The 15,167-nt window shown below is 41.9% G+C and overlaps 1 protein-coding gene across 1 annotated transcript; it reads right to left on the bottom strand.

Annotated features, from left to right (window-relative positions):
• Nucleotides 1-540: 540 nt before the first annotated feature.
• On the bottom strand, nt 541-11,514 carry cdc16 (cell division cycle 16 homolog (S. cerevisiae)). The gene is made up of 18 exons (XM_048978360.1): nt 11,268-11,514; nt 10,711-10,765; nt 9,849-9,946; nt 9,651-9,689; nt 8,929-9,069; nt 6,521-6,680; nt 5,304-5,398; nt 4,777-4,910; nt 4,500-4,579; nt 3,793-3,842; nt 3,521-3,594; nt 3,063-3,188; nt 2,739-2,891; nt 2,581-2,644; nt 2,407-2,468; nt 1,902-2,037; nt 1,700-1,790; nt 541-1,616 (listed from the first exon to the last, which is right to left on the bottom strand). Exons 1-18 carry the CDS (start codon nt 11,313-11,315, stop codon nt 1,369-1,371), a joined length of 1,854 nt encoding a protein of 617 aa, XP_048834317.1. The 5' UTR covers nt 11,316-11,514; the 3' UTR covers nt 541-1,368.
• Between the last annotated feature and the right edge of the window lie 3,653 nt (nt 11,515-15,167).

A 15,167-nucleotide genomic window follows, 5' to 3' on the forward strand; every position in this document is an offset into this window, starting at 1 on the left:
GAATGGCCTGTGATCAGATGGCACACTGTCACACATACTAGGTACAATTGTGAGGGACCACTTCACCTGCTGTTTTTGGACTTTGGGAGAACACACAGACACACTGGGGCTAAACACTGCACCTCCATGCAGCACCAGTTTAAATGTTCTCACTTGAAATTTAAAAAAAAATATTAAAATAAATGTTAACGCATAGTTAAATCTTAGAATTTGTATTAGATCAGGTTCACTGGATGACTGTGAGTGCTGCTACATCAGAACACTATAAAATAATAAAAATATTATTAACCTGCAAAGAAAATAATGTAAACATTATACCTTAGCTTGTACCAAAAACTATGTACTTCTGGTAACAGGGGTACGTAGACGAGTGAACAAAAATGTTTATATATTCTACATCACATTCCTTCTTGCTGCATAGTTTGTAAGTTTGACCATCAGTGGAAGTCATGGAAAGCTATATTAAGTATTATTCAAGAAATTTCTATAAAGATTACTGAAAGGGCATTTCAGTAATATATTACAGAAGCAGAATTTCCATTTCACTTGCAAAGAGAGTAATAATGGTTTAATAAGTGTAGTTATTAACACAGCACAAGTGCAGCCATTAAGACTCATCAGGGATAAAACTTCACTGACATTGTAAAAACCTGTATCTGAAATTAGGGTACTTTTAGAGGACTTGCTATAATCGCTTTTCATCTGTACTGCAAAAACCTTGCTGTCAAGGTGCCTGCATAAGTCAGTTTGAATCTGAGTCCCCAGATTCTACCAGGGCCCTGGACACTGGCAAGGTGAAAAGAGAAAATTGCAGGCAACCATTTCTGTAAAACTGTTTAGCAATGACATGAGTATGATAAAAATTTCAGAAAAACACCAGCTGATACAATGGGTGTTACAGTGGAGCTTAATAGATGCGGTTTGAGATCAGCACCATACGGTTCGTTTACTAGAATTTCAACAGCACGCTCCCCCTGCTGGTGATTAACGTGAACCAGCACATTTATGCTCCTCAAACATACCTGACTCAAGACAACCTTTAATACTCCCGTTACTGCAAAAGTGAACATGTGCATATTTGGCTCTAGATACAGGAAGTCGGCCACAACTTTCTGGTGAAAAAAAATCTCCCAATGATACTGTAGATATCACAAAAGCGACTATGAACATACTGTTTATTGTTGGGATTATTAGAGTTGCGAAGCCTCACTTGCATTCAGTTCATTTATTTCAAAGTAAAAATCCACAGGTAAAACTAATACAGACATTGCTTCTGATGGGAGGAATAGGGAAGGTCTGAGTTTGAAGTTCCCACAGTCCAAAGAGCCACACGCTGACAGCCTAGATCTGGGCTCTGGTCCTGGAGCATCATGTGCTGGTATCAGACATAGAGGTCTCCAGCATCATGTCGCTCTCGTACATGTCGAACTCCAGTGTGGCTGTGCGCCGGAGGCTGGCCTCCGACGGCTTCTCGGGTTTGGGGGAGGACGACTCAAGGGTTCTCATAAAACTTTCGTTCAGGGGCTGGAACTCACTGGCATCCCCAGAGGTGTCGAGCAGCTTCATCAGCGCTGGTGCGCCCAGGGTGCTCCTCAGCTTGTCCTTGATGTCAGTGCCTAAAACAAACAGCGCAGTGTTCTCACTCGGTACGATCCTTCCCCAAAGGCCCCAGCGGGCAGGCGATGCCACTGCAACTCACCAATATAGGCCTCGGTGTCACCGATATACATTTCAATGCAGTGTCCTAACATCGTCACAGAAAACGTATCATCTCTTTTAAGGCCAAGCGCCTGTCAAAGAAATTTAGGGAAAAATACACGTAAATCAATATATAGACACTTCCATAGATAAACATATACTCCAGGGAAGGGAATAGTTGCTAAGTGTTTAAGCAGGTCTACCGTGTGGAAGTAGTCGATAGCACTCTCAAAATCTCCCATAAGGCTGTGAACGTAGCCAATGGCGGCGTAGGTAGAAGCATTCTGGGGGATGAGAACAAGGGCCTGACGGTGGTACTCCAGGGCCTGCTCATACTTCCTGCACGGAGAAACCATCCGTCAGTACACTCATGTTACCTATACTGGAAACGACAGTGAGTGTACCCCTCAAACACTGCAGCAAGGGTATATGTAAGAGGTTGTAATCATTATATTTTCTATAGCATGTTAAACAGCTGAGTGTTACAGATGCAAGTGCAAGAAAAGGCAGCTGTTGCGTGTACAGAATCAGACACCGATCCTAGAAAGCTGCACAGCCCAGTGCAGTGTACTTGCTTAGAAAGCTGCACAGCCCAGTGCAGTATACTTGCTTAGAAAGCTGCACAGCCCAGTGCAGTGTACTTGCTTAGAAAGCTGCACAGCCCAGTGCAGTGTACTTGCTTAGAAAGCTGCACAGCCCAGTACTTACTTCAGCTTCCGACAAACATGTCCCAGGTTGTTGAGCAAAGGCTCCCATTTATCCACAGTAACCTGTTTAAAAAACTGACATCATCTTACAGAATAATGAATGCAGAAATCAGTGTTTTGTTGTTTTTTTTGGGGGGGGGGGGGGGCAGGTCCATAGTTTCACAAGGATGCTTACCTCACTTCCAATGGTCTTAATCTTCTCCATCGCATCCAAAAACAGCTTTTCTGCTGCCTTCCAGCTGAAATGAGTGGAAAAAGCAAATCTGTATATTAGAGAAGCACACCAAATTACGGCCGCAATCATCAAACGGCTTTATTTGCAATGAGACTCACTCGCCGTTCTGGAAGGCTACCACAGCCACCTCGTGTATGACGAACGGATCCTCGGGTGCGATGCTGAGGGCTTGGCTGAAGAAGCGCTCGGCCAGCTTGGAGTTGTTGGTCAGCCCGTACTCCAGGCCAATGTACAGCATGGGCAGGTGGCACCTGTGGTCGGGGTCAAAGGTCACTGCATATCGCGTGCTGACAAGGGGGCCATAGCCTGTGTTACGCTGCGTCACCTGTCAGCTGGACATCGAATTCCAATTACAGTGCTGTATCACTGATATATTATTTTTCAAAGGATGCTCAGGATTGTAAACGTTCTGAGAAACCTACCCCTTCATGAGCTGGGCCGCAGTGAAATAGGCTGCCATAGCCTGATCATGCTCGCTCTCCACGGCAAACGAGTGTCCGTACGCAATCCAGGCTGGGCCGTACTTCCTCTCCAGGGTGGTTGCTTTGCTGAAGGGAAAACCATATATTTCTGCTTCCTAAAAACCTCCCACTGCAGTACACTACTACCCATTGCTATGGAATGGTATTGTTTTCACTTCAGCTTTATTTTTTGTGGTGATATTGGTCAGTAAAATCTTTGCAATGAGGATGAAAGAAGAACAACAATGAATGCTCTGTGTGTGGAGTTTCTATCTTCAGCCCATGTTGCAGGAGCTGTACATCAAAGTCATGCAGTTTTATAAATTGGCCGTGGTGTATAAGTGTACATGCGTGTGACCATACGACAGGCTAGAAGATGGATGGATTAAGGTAGCTTATGTCCCTGGGAATACCCTTACCTAAGGTACCTCCGCGCGTGCTCATTTTTGTGACCGACCATTAGGTAGTAACATCCAACAGCAAACCAGGAAACCTGAGGTATGACATGTAAACTTGTAAATGGGGAACTTTTGATAACACCTTTTATAACACAATGTGACAATTAGCAGGAAACATAGAAATGGAGGGTGAGACTGCTCTGCGGTTATATGCACAGTACGCATTTCACAGCCTGCCCAAGCAAAGGCCTCGATTGTGGCTGATGGGGAAAACGGAGGAGAGATCTACTTACAGGGCTGTTAGGGTACAAATCCACCAGTTTGTGAGAGAGGTAAAACAGCTCTGTAGGGGTAAGAACAAAACCACTGTTTACAAATTCTGTCTGCCCTTCACACAGCGACCCTCGGCAACACAGGCGGCGCACGGCGACCCTCGGCAACACACGGCGACCCTCGGCAACACAGGCGGCACACGGAGACCCTCGGCAACACACGGAGACCCTCGGCAACACAGGCGGCGCACGGCGACTCTCGGCAACACAGGCAGCGCACGGCGACCCTCGGCAACACAGGCGGCGCACGGCGACCCTCGGCAACACAGGCGCCGCACGGCGACCCTCGGCAACACAGGCGCCGCACGGCGACCCTCGGCAACACAGGCGGCGCACGGCGACCCTCGGCAACACACGGCGACCCTCGGCAACACAGGCGGCACACGGAGACCCTCGGCAACACACGGAGACCCTCGGCAACACACGGAGACCCTCGGCAACACACGGAGACCCTCGGCAACACAGGCGGCGCACGGCGACTCTCGGCAACACAGGCGGCGCACGGCGACCCTCGGCAACACAGGTGCCGCACGGCGACCCTCGGCAACACAGGTGCCGCACGGCGACCCTCGGCAACACAGGCGGCGCACGGCGACCCTCGGCAACACAGGCGGCAAACAGCAACCCTTGCAAATTCACATCCCCAAAGTACAGGTAGCTGATCTTACCATTGGCTTTACTGAGCTCCACTAGAGTTCCTATGTGTACGGGTAGACAGTTGGCATGGAAAGGGTCTTTTACCATCACCCTGAGCCACAAAGAGACAGAAAGGGAACAGAAAGATTTCAGATCATAATACTAAATTACTATTTGTATGTTAGAACATTACAAAAGATAAAATGTAGGCAATAAATTGCTAAAAAACTGCAAGTGTAAGAAATATTCATTCCATTTATTTTTTTTGTTACAGGAAACTTCTTCAACCTCGACTATCGGGGTGCTTACATGGACGTAAGCTGGTAGCACATTTTGAAGTCACAGTTGTAATAATGTCTCTCTGCCAGAGAAACCACTACATCCAGGTTGTCTTGGAGACCATTCACTGTGTCTGGGACAGTAATCTCACTGGGTTTGTTATACTGCAAAAAAGATACAAAAACATGTCAAGCCATTAACTACGTGAAAGTTATATGTACTTTAAAGGTATCAAAACAATCTTTTTCTTTAGAGTACATCTGACAGTCTGCAAACAAAACTGATAAGAATATAGTCTATCGGTTCATCTGTCTTAAGCTTAAAAAGAAACTAAACATGAGAACATAAATGTACAAACGCATGGATGCAGCAAACAATATTCTAAGTGGGGTCTTACAAAGGAATTGTATGATCTTAGCATCACTGGGCATTACCTACTTCATGGCTGTAAGGATCCTGTATAGTTGCCCCAATACAGCTAGAGATGAACATATTAAAATGATACTTAAGTATTTCAAACATTCCCAGACCTTCTGATATTCAGATCATATAGTCACCTTTTTCAGCTTGTTCTCAAACAGAAAGCGTAACAGTTCTTCCTCTTCCTCAGTGCACTGCTGACTCAGAGGCAGTGAGTCCAGGAAATCACTTTCTGTGGTAATGCAATTACAGTAAGCATTACAATGCAACATCGGAGCAGGTTTTACTTTCGCTATTGAAAATTAACTTTATTGCAACCTAATTTAAAGCCAATTCAATTGTATAAGACACCTAAACGAACAAAGTAAGAATAAGGAACAGCTATTTACGTTAAAAAATTTGGAACTCCCAGAGGAAAGCCCACGATGACACGGGGAGAACATGCAAATTCCACACATGGAACCCTGACAGAGACTCGAACCCGGGTCCCAGAGGTGCGATTGTAGTTAGATGGACTGTAATAAAGTATTAATATAAATCTAATCCACAAAAAGACCTTTTACCCTCTTTTTCTTTTATTATGCTAAAATAAATTAAAAACAAGTCCTATCACACTACACACAAAAGATTAAAACATTTTACAGGAGTTGTTTTAAAATACATGTACGGATTAACGCAGAAAACCTTTGGTTTTGGGGACTACACTGCCCCACAAATGCAAAACACAGGACTTTCCTTTTTCAACTGTCCACCCACGAGTAGTAGGTAGGTTAATGGCAGTTTTTTTTTTTTTTTTTAAAAAGAAAGCCCAAGTGACCAGATATCAGTCATAATTTTTATTTTTTCTTTATAAATATGCAGTTAGAATGTTTTGCGTTTGTAAGGCTGCCCAACACCACATTCAGAAATCCACAAAAAAAGCTTAATACTGACATTACAGAAGAGTACCATCTGAAATCAGGCACAATAATCTTGGCTGCTTGTTTTTCAGACAAGGTCATAACCGCTTATTTGAGTAGAAGTAGAGTGTTAAGATAAATTTAAAGTAATAGATTTATGTATTAACTGTCATGGGTACTCAAGCCAACAGTACAGTGGAAATCTAGCCAAAGTCTGTTTCTATAGTTGCACCTAGCAAAGAAACTCTTTAGTCTATGCAAGCATATCCGATCATGCATGTTGCATGTCAAAAAGTACAATACATTTAAAAATTCCTAGAAGATATTACTTAGAAGTATATTTGTTTCATTGATTACATATTCTGTCCAGAAACCCCAACGTCAGCAGAATGGGTGATCACATATCAGCAAAGGGTGACCGCCATCCATGGCCAGGAACAGTGACACTTTCTCACCTTCTTGAGCTGTCAGCATGTGATAAGAGGTCAAGAGGTCAAAAGCCTCGAAGCAGTAGACGTCAAGTTTTAATGCCTCTTTGTAGCTGGCAGTGGCCAGTGGACGGTTGTCCATAGCATCATAGATCTTCCCTCTCAATAAACAGATGGAGCTGCTGATCTGGAGAAGAATGAGATGAAACATTAACTATGGTCCTAAATTCAATTCAGAAAAATATTGACGAGATTAATTCCAAAAGTCAAGTGACATCAACAAAAAAAAAACAGGTAAAACCAAAGTAAAGATTTTTTTGCAAAGCGATCTTATTAAATGAATGAAACACAGAGATCTAAAACAACTGGATGTGCTGTGAATTCTGATATGTGACTGTGTATCTCTTCCGAGCATCACCGCTGTTTGCTTACTTATATTCCCTATTTGTTTGGTGGTTTGTTTTCCTTCCTTTCTTTGTTTAGTTATTCACCGTTTCCTCCATCCCATGATGCTCTTGACTGTAGGCAGACAGTCAAATGTTTAAAGTATGTCTTGCAAGTTCAATGGGAAACAGGGGGCTCACCCACCAAGAAAAAAAAAAAAAAGATTTACTTTGATTTGGCTTGACTTGAAAGTAAGAGTTCAGATCCATGCACAAAAACAAACATCCTGCCTCTTTGGGAAGTTTCACAAATTTCCAGTGAATTGACAGCAGCTTCCAAACACCCATGAATGATGAACAATACCCTGGAAATCTTTTGTTCCGCTATTCAGTGGTGGTAAAATTAGCAAGAAAGATGATTTACTGCCACAACCCCACCCCATCTGGTCAGCAAATTTAACCGCCAGCGCAGCCTAGTGGCAGAATTTTTATATCATCATACCATACAGATATTACACCACAGTCTGAGGGTTGTAATGGTATTACCCGTGTTCTGTTAAGCACATCATTTTCAGTTCGTTACGCACAATGAAATGAATGAATATATTTATTGACACAGGCAAAATGTTCAACGTGGAAAACGTTAGGTTAACTGTGGCTGTGAGTTGGTTACGGCTGATGCTGTTAACAGCCAGTCACAGTCTGCGGTTTGGGAACCTTTTGATTTTCCAATAAAATACACCAACACCATAGAGAAAGCAGCTGATAAGACCAAGACTGTCTGCAGGCTATGTTGCTGGAAACACATCTAATGTGCTAACTCAACTGAGATGATCATCCAAGAGTGTCACCGAAGAAAGGCGGAACCCATCTCGGCAAGTTAATGTCCACATGGGATTTTGGCCAGGAAATTCGGGATGAACTAAAGAGGTGTTTACTGCTATGTATATGCAATCATACTTGGTAGTAGAGAACAGCGGATTTAGATGAAATTTATTTCATTGTGATATCGCATTTTAGTTTGCTTAATTTTACACATTTATGTTTACAATATGCAAATACGCACCTGCTTGGTTTTGTCATAGACATATTGACAGATGCATCGCCTTTGGTTTACAGCTGTTGTCTTTGTGTTTATAGTTTTAATAATTTCAAAACTAATTCTATTTTCCCTGAGGTTCCGAAATTGTACAGAACCATGAACCTAAACCCACGGTTTGTACCACACCCCTACATAGTATACAGTATTTTGAAAAGAACTGCTGTTGCAATTTTTCCCCAATAAAATTTGCTGGGGTGGGGGAGGGCATATATATGGCAGTATATAATATTTCCATTATACCTCCCACAAAAACCCCTCCTGGTTGTCCCTTCTCCTCCCAGAAATCAATATGCCTATGGTGGGATGTCTGCTACAATCAGAGCTTCAATGTGCTTTAATCAACTCCGAAGTTCTACAAATCGGCCTTTCAGCCCATTACTAGTGAAACTGACAATGCAAGTGATTCATAAGTGTCAATCGTTGATACAAATCAATAATAGGAGTCTTATTAATAAACATATTTGTCGTCGTAATGCTATTGATATTGTGCAATACCAATTACTTTGTTAGTTATTAGTTACCTAATTAATTATAGAATATATAAATGAATACATAAATAAAAGCAATAATAAAAATCACAATCAGTCCACACAGCAACTGCAAAATCATTCAGAATGCAGAGGTCAACCAAAGCAAAAAAATCAAACTTCAATATAACAGGCGTATTTTGCTGTACTCATTTTACGGTACACTGTAGTATAATTTTTAATAAGCATTTGCCATTTCTAAGAGAGTCACCTAGCTAAAAGCACACAAGATTTACATCACAAAACAACTACTCAAATCATTAGATTAACATGCTGAAATGTGTTGCGGTTCTTTGGTCATTGATCCAAATACTGATTACACCGTATCCAGTGATATACCTTTAAGGACAGTTATCACACACTGCGCACATCAGCTTGCGTGCATTCTGCAGTGTGCTTTCAGAGGACCATCATCAGACTTACCGAAGCAGGGGACATGCCCCAGTCTTTGACAGACTCTGTAACGACACTGTCCTCCTTCACACTCCTGTCCAGCAGCTTCTTACTCACAGGTTCCTCCATGTCCAGAACATCGAGTGCTTGCTGATACTCCTTAGCAGCATACTAGAAGAGGAAAAGCAACTATGTATATCAGCGTTTCCCAACCTGGTCCTCGGGGACCCACAAACAGTCCTCGTTTTTGCTTCCTCCCAGCTCCCAGTGCTGAGCTCACCAGCCACTGCCCAAAGTCAGTGAAGGTACTCCCAGTGACGCCAGTGGAATACTGATAACTCTTTGGCCAACTTTACTAATGCCCCAGGCTGAGTGGTAGCTTAGCTTCTCAAGTAACAGAACTCTTTGAGTGAATGGGAGAACATTAAGAGAGAAATTATTAATGATTTATTGACATGTTCTTCCACTAGTGAAAACTTCAATTCCACCTGGTTTTACCAGCCAAACGATATATTGGTTGAGCTCTAGTGTAAACATGATTGCTGAAATGTAATCCTCAGTGGCAATTCTTCGAATGCATTCTCCATTCAACGCAGAAGCGTCGAGAGACACTACCGTAAACTGAGAAATCCTCACCATGAAAAACTGAGGTGATGAGACTTCTAAAAAAAGTAATTATCAATGTGAAATGTGAGCTTCCATTAAAAGATTACCTATGTTTGTCATCATGCAGTTTAATTAGCAATACTCACATGGCATCTTGCTGCAAGATACTGGCATGCTCCATATAGCTAAAGGAAATAAATGCAAAAGTTACAAAGGCAAAAAGACATCAATACAGAAATGCAACATTTCAGAAGTTCATTTCACATGCATAGAACTTTAAATTACAACTTTAAAATATCTATTAACCAAAATAAAGACAGTCAGCAAAAAAGAACAAGCTCTACCTTATCTAGCTTTCTTGAGCGCAGGGCGTGAGCAGCTCTGTGATACTGGGATGTAAGATAAAGGCACTGTGCTAGCCAGTAAATGTCCTGGGGGTCTTCTGCAGACGAAGTATTCATGGGTCAGTCCATTTAACGCACAGAAAATATCACACTATCAACATTTGGAACACCAAAGAACATTCCATGTCCCACATTTAATTTTACTGCATCACAACACAAACAGCTGATTGAAGTGAGCAGGACAGAAGTCCCTCATCAATCTTCCAACTGATTTTCCAATATGAGGCTGAGATAGGGCCTGGAGTATAAGTGAGGCAGCACAGGGCAAAGTGTGTCAAATCAGTCCTCGGGGACCCCCATACGGTCCACGTTTTTGCTCTCCCATGGAGTTGGAAGCGAGCAATATTATGGACCATCTAGGGCAGTGATTCTCAGACTCGGTCCTCAAGCCCCACTCCAGCTATCCCTGCCCAACACACTGCTGATTACCTGGATCAGGTGTGTTCAGTCAATCAGAAGCTGAAAGACAGCTGGGACTTGCGCGTAGGGTAGGGATAGCAGGAAAACAAGCAGGGCAGTCGGTCCTGAGGACCGAGTTTGAGAACCACTGATCTAGGGGTTCCCAAGGACTGATCTGAGAAACACTGCCATAGGGTACAGGGTAGGGAACAAGAGATGTAAGGGTGTGCATGCACGTGGTGGGAAGAAACCAAAATTCTAGCAGGAATCCAGCATATTATGGGGAGAACATGCAAACTCTGAGCACTAAATGACACTCAAACCAGGTGGTGCTAAGCTACACTGTCACGTGCTGAGCCACCATAACGTTCCATAGCGGAAAAGTGCAGAACCGAAAGCTCACCGTGTGATAGGGATGCAATTTTGTCTGCCCAAAACAGAGCGCTCTGGTACTGTTGCTGTAAACAGAGACAACAGGCAAATGACTGAAAACTATCATCTGTAATAGATAAGAATTTTATAAAGTCAGCCTACTATTCAGTTTACTGAAATCACATGAGTAGTAGGGAGATGCAGTGAAATACATCGAACCGTGTTTATTTCACTTATTTGACTAAGGTATTTGAGTTCTCCGATTTCAGTTAATTACTAATCATCCACGCATCTAAGTATAAAAAAAATATTCCCCGTCCTAATGCCAGTTCTCGGGACACCAACATTAATGCAATGAAAAATGGATGGAAAAACAACCGACCAACCAATCTCCTCAAACTGATATGACTGACAGAGGCCTGGTTTAATAAATCAATCGGTAGGAATTAATATATCCTCCACGAACGGCCTATCGCCCGCATTTGTCTGTAATTCTATGTATTTTACACCGGCGCTAATTTCGGCGACCTAAGAGGTGCTGGGATTTTCTCATACAACTCCACCATGAACTTAAACCAGCCATCTCACCTGATCGATATAATGTCGCACGCGTTTCCGCAGTCTGTCAAGATTCATGGTTAATTGCTTTTAGAGTTCCTTCCTATCTGAAAACGACTTACACTACAGCTATGTTATAAAATGGGACCATAGTAGCTTCTTTGTGTTTATTCAGTTCATTTTTTTTTCTTAGATAAACGTCGCACATTCATCAACAGTGCTCGTTCAGAGTCCCGCGGCTTCTCTTTACCGGCAGCGTTATAACGAAAATGTTCCGACAGGGACTCGCAGGCAGCCGCATATTGGTTCCGAGTCCACAGCGCCCTTCTTCGATTACTTCTTACGCCGGTCGTCAAAAATAAAAATGAAATAAAATAAAAAATTACATGAAAATGTGAAATAGGTGTGCGGTTGCGTACATGTGATGGACAGTCTTGTGTCCTGTGTCGTAAGGTGATGAAATGTTTATGGGTTTATGGAAAACGTTTGTAAATATCACATCATTCAGTTTAACTGATGTAACTAAAGCATCCGTGCCGCCTGCAGGTGAAGATGTAGGATTACATATAAAAGATTTCTGTCACTCAACTGAAAACGACTATCTGTAATATTTTGTAGTAATTTTGTAAATTAATTTGTCCGTTGATTGTATCTGTCAGCAGCATAAGTGCATCACAGATTTGCCACTTAAATAAAAGCTTTGCATGTAATTCTTGAACCTTGAAACAGCAACAACATTCATTTTATTCATTAAACTACATTCCTTTATGCATGATGGAAACTAGAACAAAACATGAGACGTGTTTAAATTCACAATATTTTTTCATAGTCTATGTAATGACAGACATTATTCAGCGCATAAGATCAAAACATGTTTTAATCGTACTGTGAAGAGAAATGTCTTGATTCCACATACTTTTTGTTTTAATTTTGATTTAATTTTGTGTGACGCCTGCCCAATCATCTAGAAAATGCTGCAAATTCATAAATCTTAGTTACTGGGAGACGAAATGCGGTTTTTACTCTTTGCCGGTATACGATTCTGAAATATTACGTCAGGGTTTCGGGGCACTGGGCTGTGAGGTTTCTGTTTTGAAGGCAACGCTACTTGGCAACGCTTCTGTGTTTTCGAGTCTCTTGTGTCTCCAAGTACAGATTTCACATCCCTTGGCTCTCCTTGGCTTTGTGTTATTTTGTAGCATAAGTCCCCCGTGGACCCCCATGAGTGCCCTTTGTCTGATGCCTTGTTTTATTACGGTGATATTAAGCATGTGAATTATGGACTGTAAAATGCTCTTCATCTCTCACAAGTCATATGCAAAAGTCAGTGGTGGTGATTATACTGTGCAGCCTCTTCTTTGTTCAAATAATACTTTTGAACTGCTTCTTAATCACCCTCGCGATCCAGTAGGATAAGCGATTTGGAAAATGGATGGATGGATGGATGGATGGATGGATGGATGGATGCTTCTTAATCACTGCTTGTTTATATTACTCACAGAATTATTTAAAAAAATTAAAAATGCATCCTGGGGCTCCTAAACTTCCTGTGGATAAAATGATATAAGCAAACACTTTAAAAGGATTTAGGCACAATATCTTTGCCTTGGCTCTCCGTATGATTTCTCCTGTATATTCATTTTTGTTTCATCTGCTTGGACTCGGACAAGAGGCTTTTAATATCTTCAGATGCTGTCTGTCCAATTCATTGGCAATCGAAAGTGCTTGGGGAGCATGTTGCACCTGAAAATATGATAAGCATGCAGAGGACATTTGGACAGTATGCAGACAGCCGAGAGCAGGGCTAAATAAGTGCTGTAGTGGTTCTTTGCTAAATCCATGGTACTTTTTAAATGGAGCTATTTTATCTGAAAATTAAACTCATTAAAACCTGACTTTAAAAAAAAAAAAACGGATTTCATTAATGTGAATTATGTGTGTTACTAGACAATGCAAGTAGCTTATAGTAAATTCCCGGGGGAAAATGAGAATTCAGCTCCAGTAGAAAGAGCACATTCCCTGCTCCGGTGGATGACCTAAGATGACACCATTTTGGTGAAATAAGGTCTGCATTCATATCTTTCTTCATTTCTGGGTACAAATATAACACATACAGTTACTCAAACTGTATTTCATTCATCTCAAGGTGTTTAAAGGGCTGCATCTAGTATGGTGTCTAAGTTTATGTTACATTCAATGGTCGAATTTTATACAGTAAATCCTTACCTCACAAACAATTTATTAAATTAGTGATTTTTAAAAGTGAATACTGTAATTTTAATTCTTTGTTAGCAATAGACGTGGATTCAGCTGGGGGATTATGCCTCGTGGGACAGAGGAAAATTGAGACCTTGTGATTCTTGTGCACCTGGGCATGTATGTTTGGGGAGGCAAGTATGTTTAAGTTTGTGGAACAGATTCACGTATTTGAAAGTAGAACATTTTAGTTTTTAAATGTTGTTTGAAAAATGTGCTGACTCCACATGCATTTTTTTGTCAATTATGCCACAAAGTAATCAGTAATTTTGCCTGGAGACATTTACCTGATTGTGTCATTTACAAGAATATCACCTGAAAATGAGTGGCACAAAGGTTGTCTTTGTTCCATTTGACACCAATGACATGAGGATTATTACTAATCATGACAAATGTTTTAACTGTCTATCACTGTCTACTATATGGACTGCCATTGTTGTTGTTGTGCTGTTTTAATTATTTTTTTTATCCCCTCCCCCCCACAAGTAATTACTATTCAGTGTTTATTGGTTGTAACCGTCTGATGCGCCAGAGAATTGCAATTTCATTTTATGTGTGTGAAAAGATTATAAAGTGAGGTGACGACCTGGATTAGCTTTATGTCGCGTTATAGCTCAGCCAATAGTGATGCTGCCTCATGCCTCCAAAAGTCTTTGTGGAATCCTGTGTTTGAGCAAGTTTCACTGCCTTACTGGTGCTCTCTCACACTGTAGAGCTTTGGTGCTGAGTGAAACGGGTGACCCCCAAATTAGCCATAGCGTGTCTGTGAGAACCTGTCAAAAGACCGGAGCCCTATCTGGTGAATGCAAGGCCTCAGTCTGATCAATGGCATTGAAGGTATGTTCATTCGTGCACAGGCCCAGGTTAGGTCCTCATACAGCACTTCTGCAGATTTAATAAGAGAGGAAGCCTTGTTTCCCTTGATGTCTCTATCCCTCAAAAACACGAGCTGGGGATTTTCCCATGAGACATGAATGCTTTCCATTGTGATGGCAAGTGACTAAGGTAACAGCCCCCTAGGGACGCCGGTGTTTTGAGCTGTGTGGCTATACCATATTTGAACAAAACTACACAAATATAATATTACCAGGGTTTATTTATGATATTCTTTAAAGTGGCAAAAGTATTCAGTGTTTTTCAATAAAAAAAAATGTAATGTCAAGTAGGTTTTCCATACTTTTCTCACCCTGCAACCCTGACCAATATAAAGGGTCAGGACAGAAGAAGGAGGGTTAGATGTTTTTTGGATTATTTTCCCAGCAACAAATGTGGGCCTGTAGCATACAGGGGCCATGGGGCCAACAGCTATTATTTTACTGGTTATGCATGACAGGGGTGGGCAATCATATTCATAAAGTGCTGTGTATGTGGGTTTTTGCTGCAACTCCCTAATTAGATTACTAATTAGAGGACTGATTGGCTGACGAGTGCTCACACCTGGGTTTGAACAGCTGACCTAAAGACCGCATACACACTGGACCACTGCGGATAAGACTGCCCAGTGAATAACCTGATGCATGATAAATAACAGCTTGCTGGAAGCTTTTCTGGCACCTTTCAGCTTATGACACTACAGTTTCTGTCATTCCCACCCATGTGTGCACTGGAGTAGCATGGGCATACTCTGGAGGGAGGGGCTCATTTTATCATCATCTGACATAAACCCAGTGACAT

This window comes from Brienomyrus brachyistius, chromosome 16 (assembly GCF_023856365.1).
Source record: "Brienomyrus brachyistius isolate T26 chromosome 16, BBRACH_0.4, whole genome shotgun sequence".
Lineage (NCBI taxonomy): Eukaryota > Metazoa > Chordata > Actinopteri > Osteoglossiformes > Mormyridae > Brienomyrus > Brienomyrus brachyistius.

Excerpts from the sequence above, each read along its gene's own strand:
- cdc16 (XM_048978360.1), bottom strand. The coding sequence starts at position 11,315 with ATGAATCTTGACAGACTGCGGAAACGCGTGCGACATTATATCGATCAG. Across the intron at positions 10,766-11,267 it reads TGCGACATTATATCGATCAG|CAACAGTACCAGAGCGCTCT; the intron begins GTGAGATGGCTG and ends CTCTGTTTACAG. Across the intron at positions 9,947-10,710 it reads AATTGCATCCCTATCACACG|AAGACCCCCAGGACATTTAC; the intron begins GTGAGCTTTCGG and ends CTTCGTCTGCAG.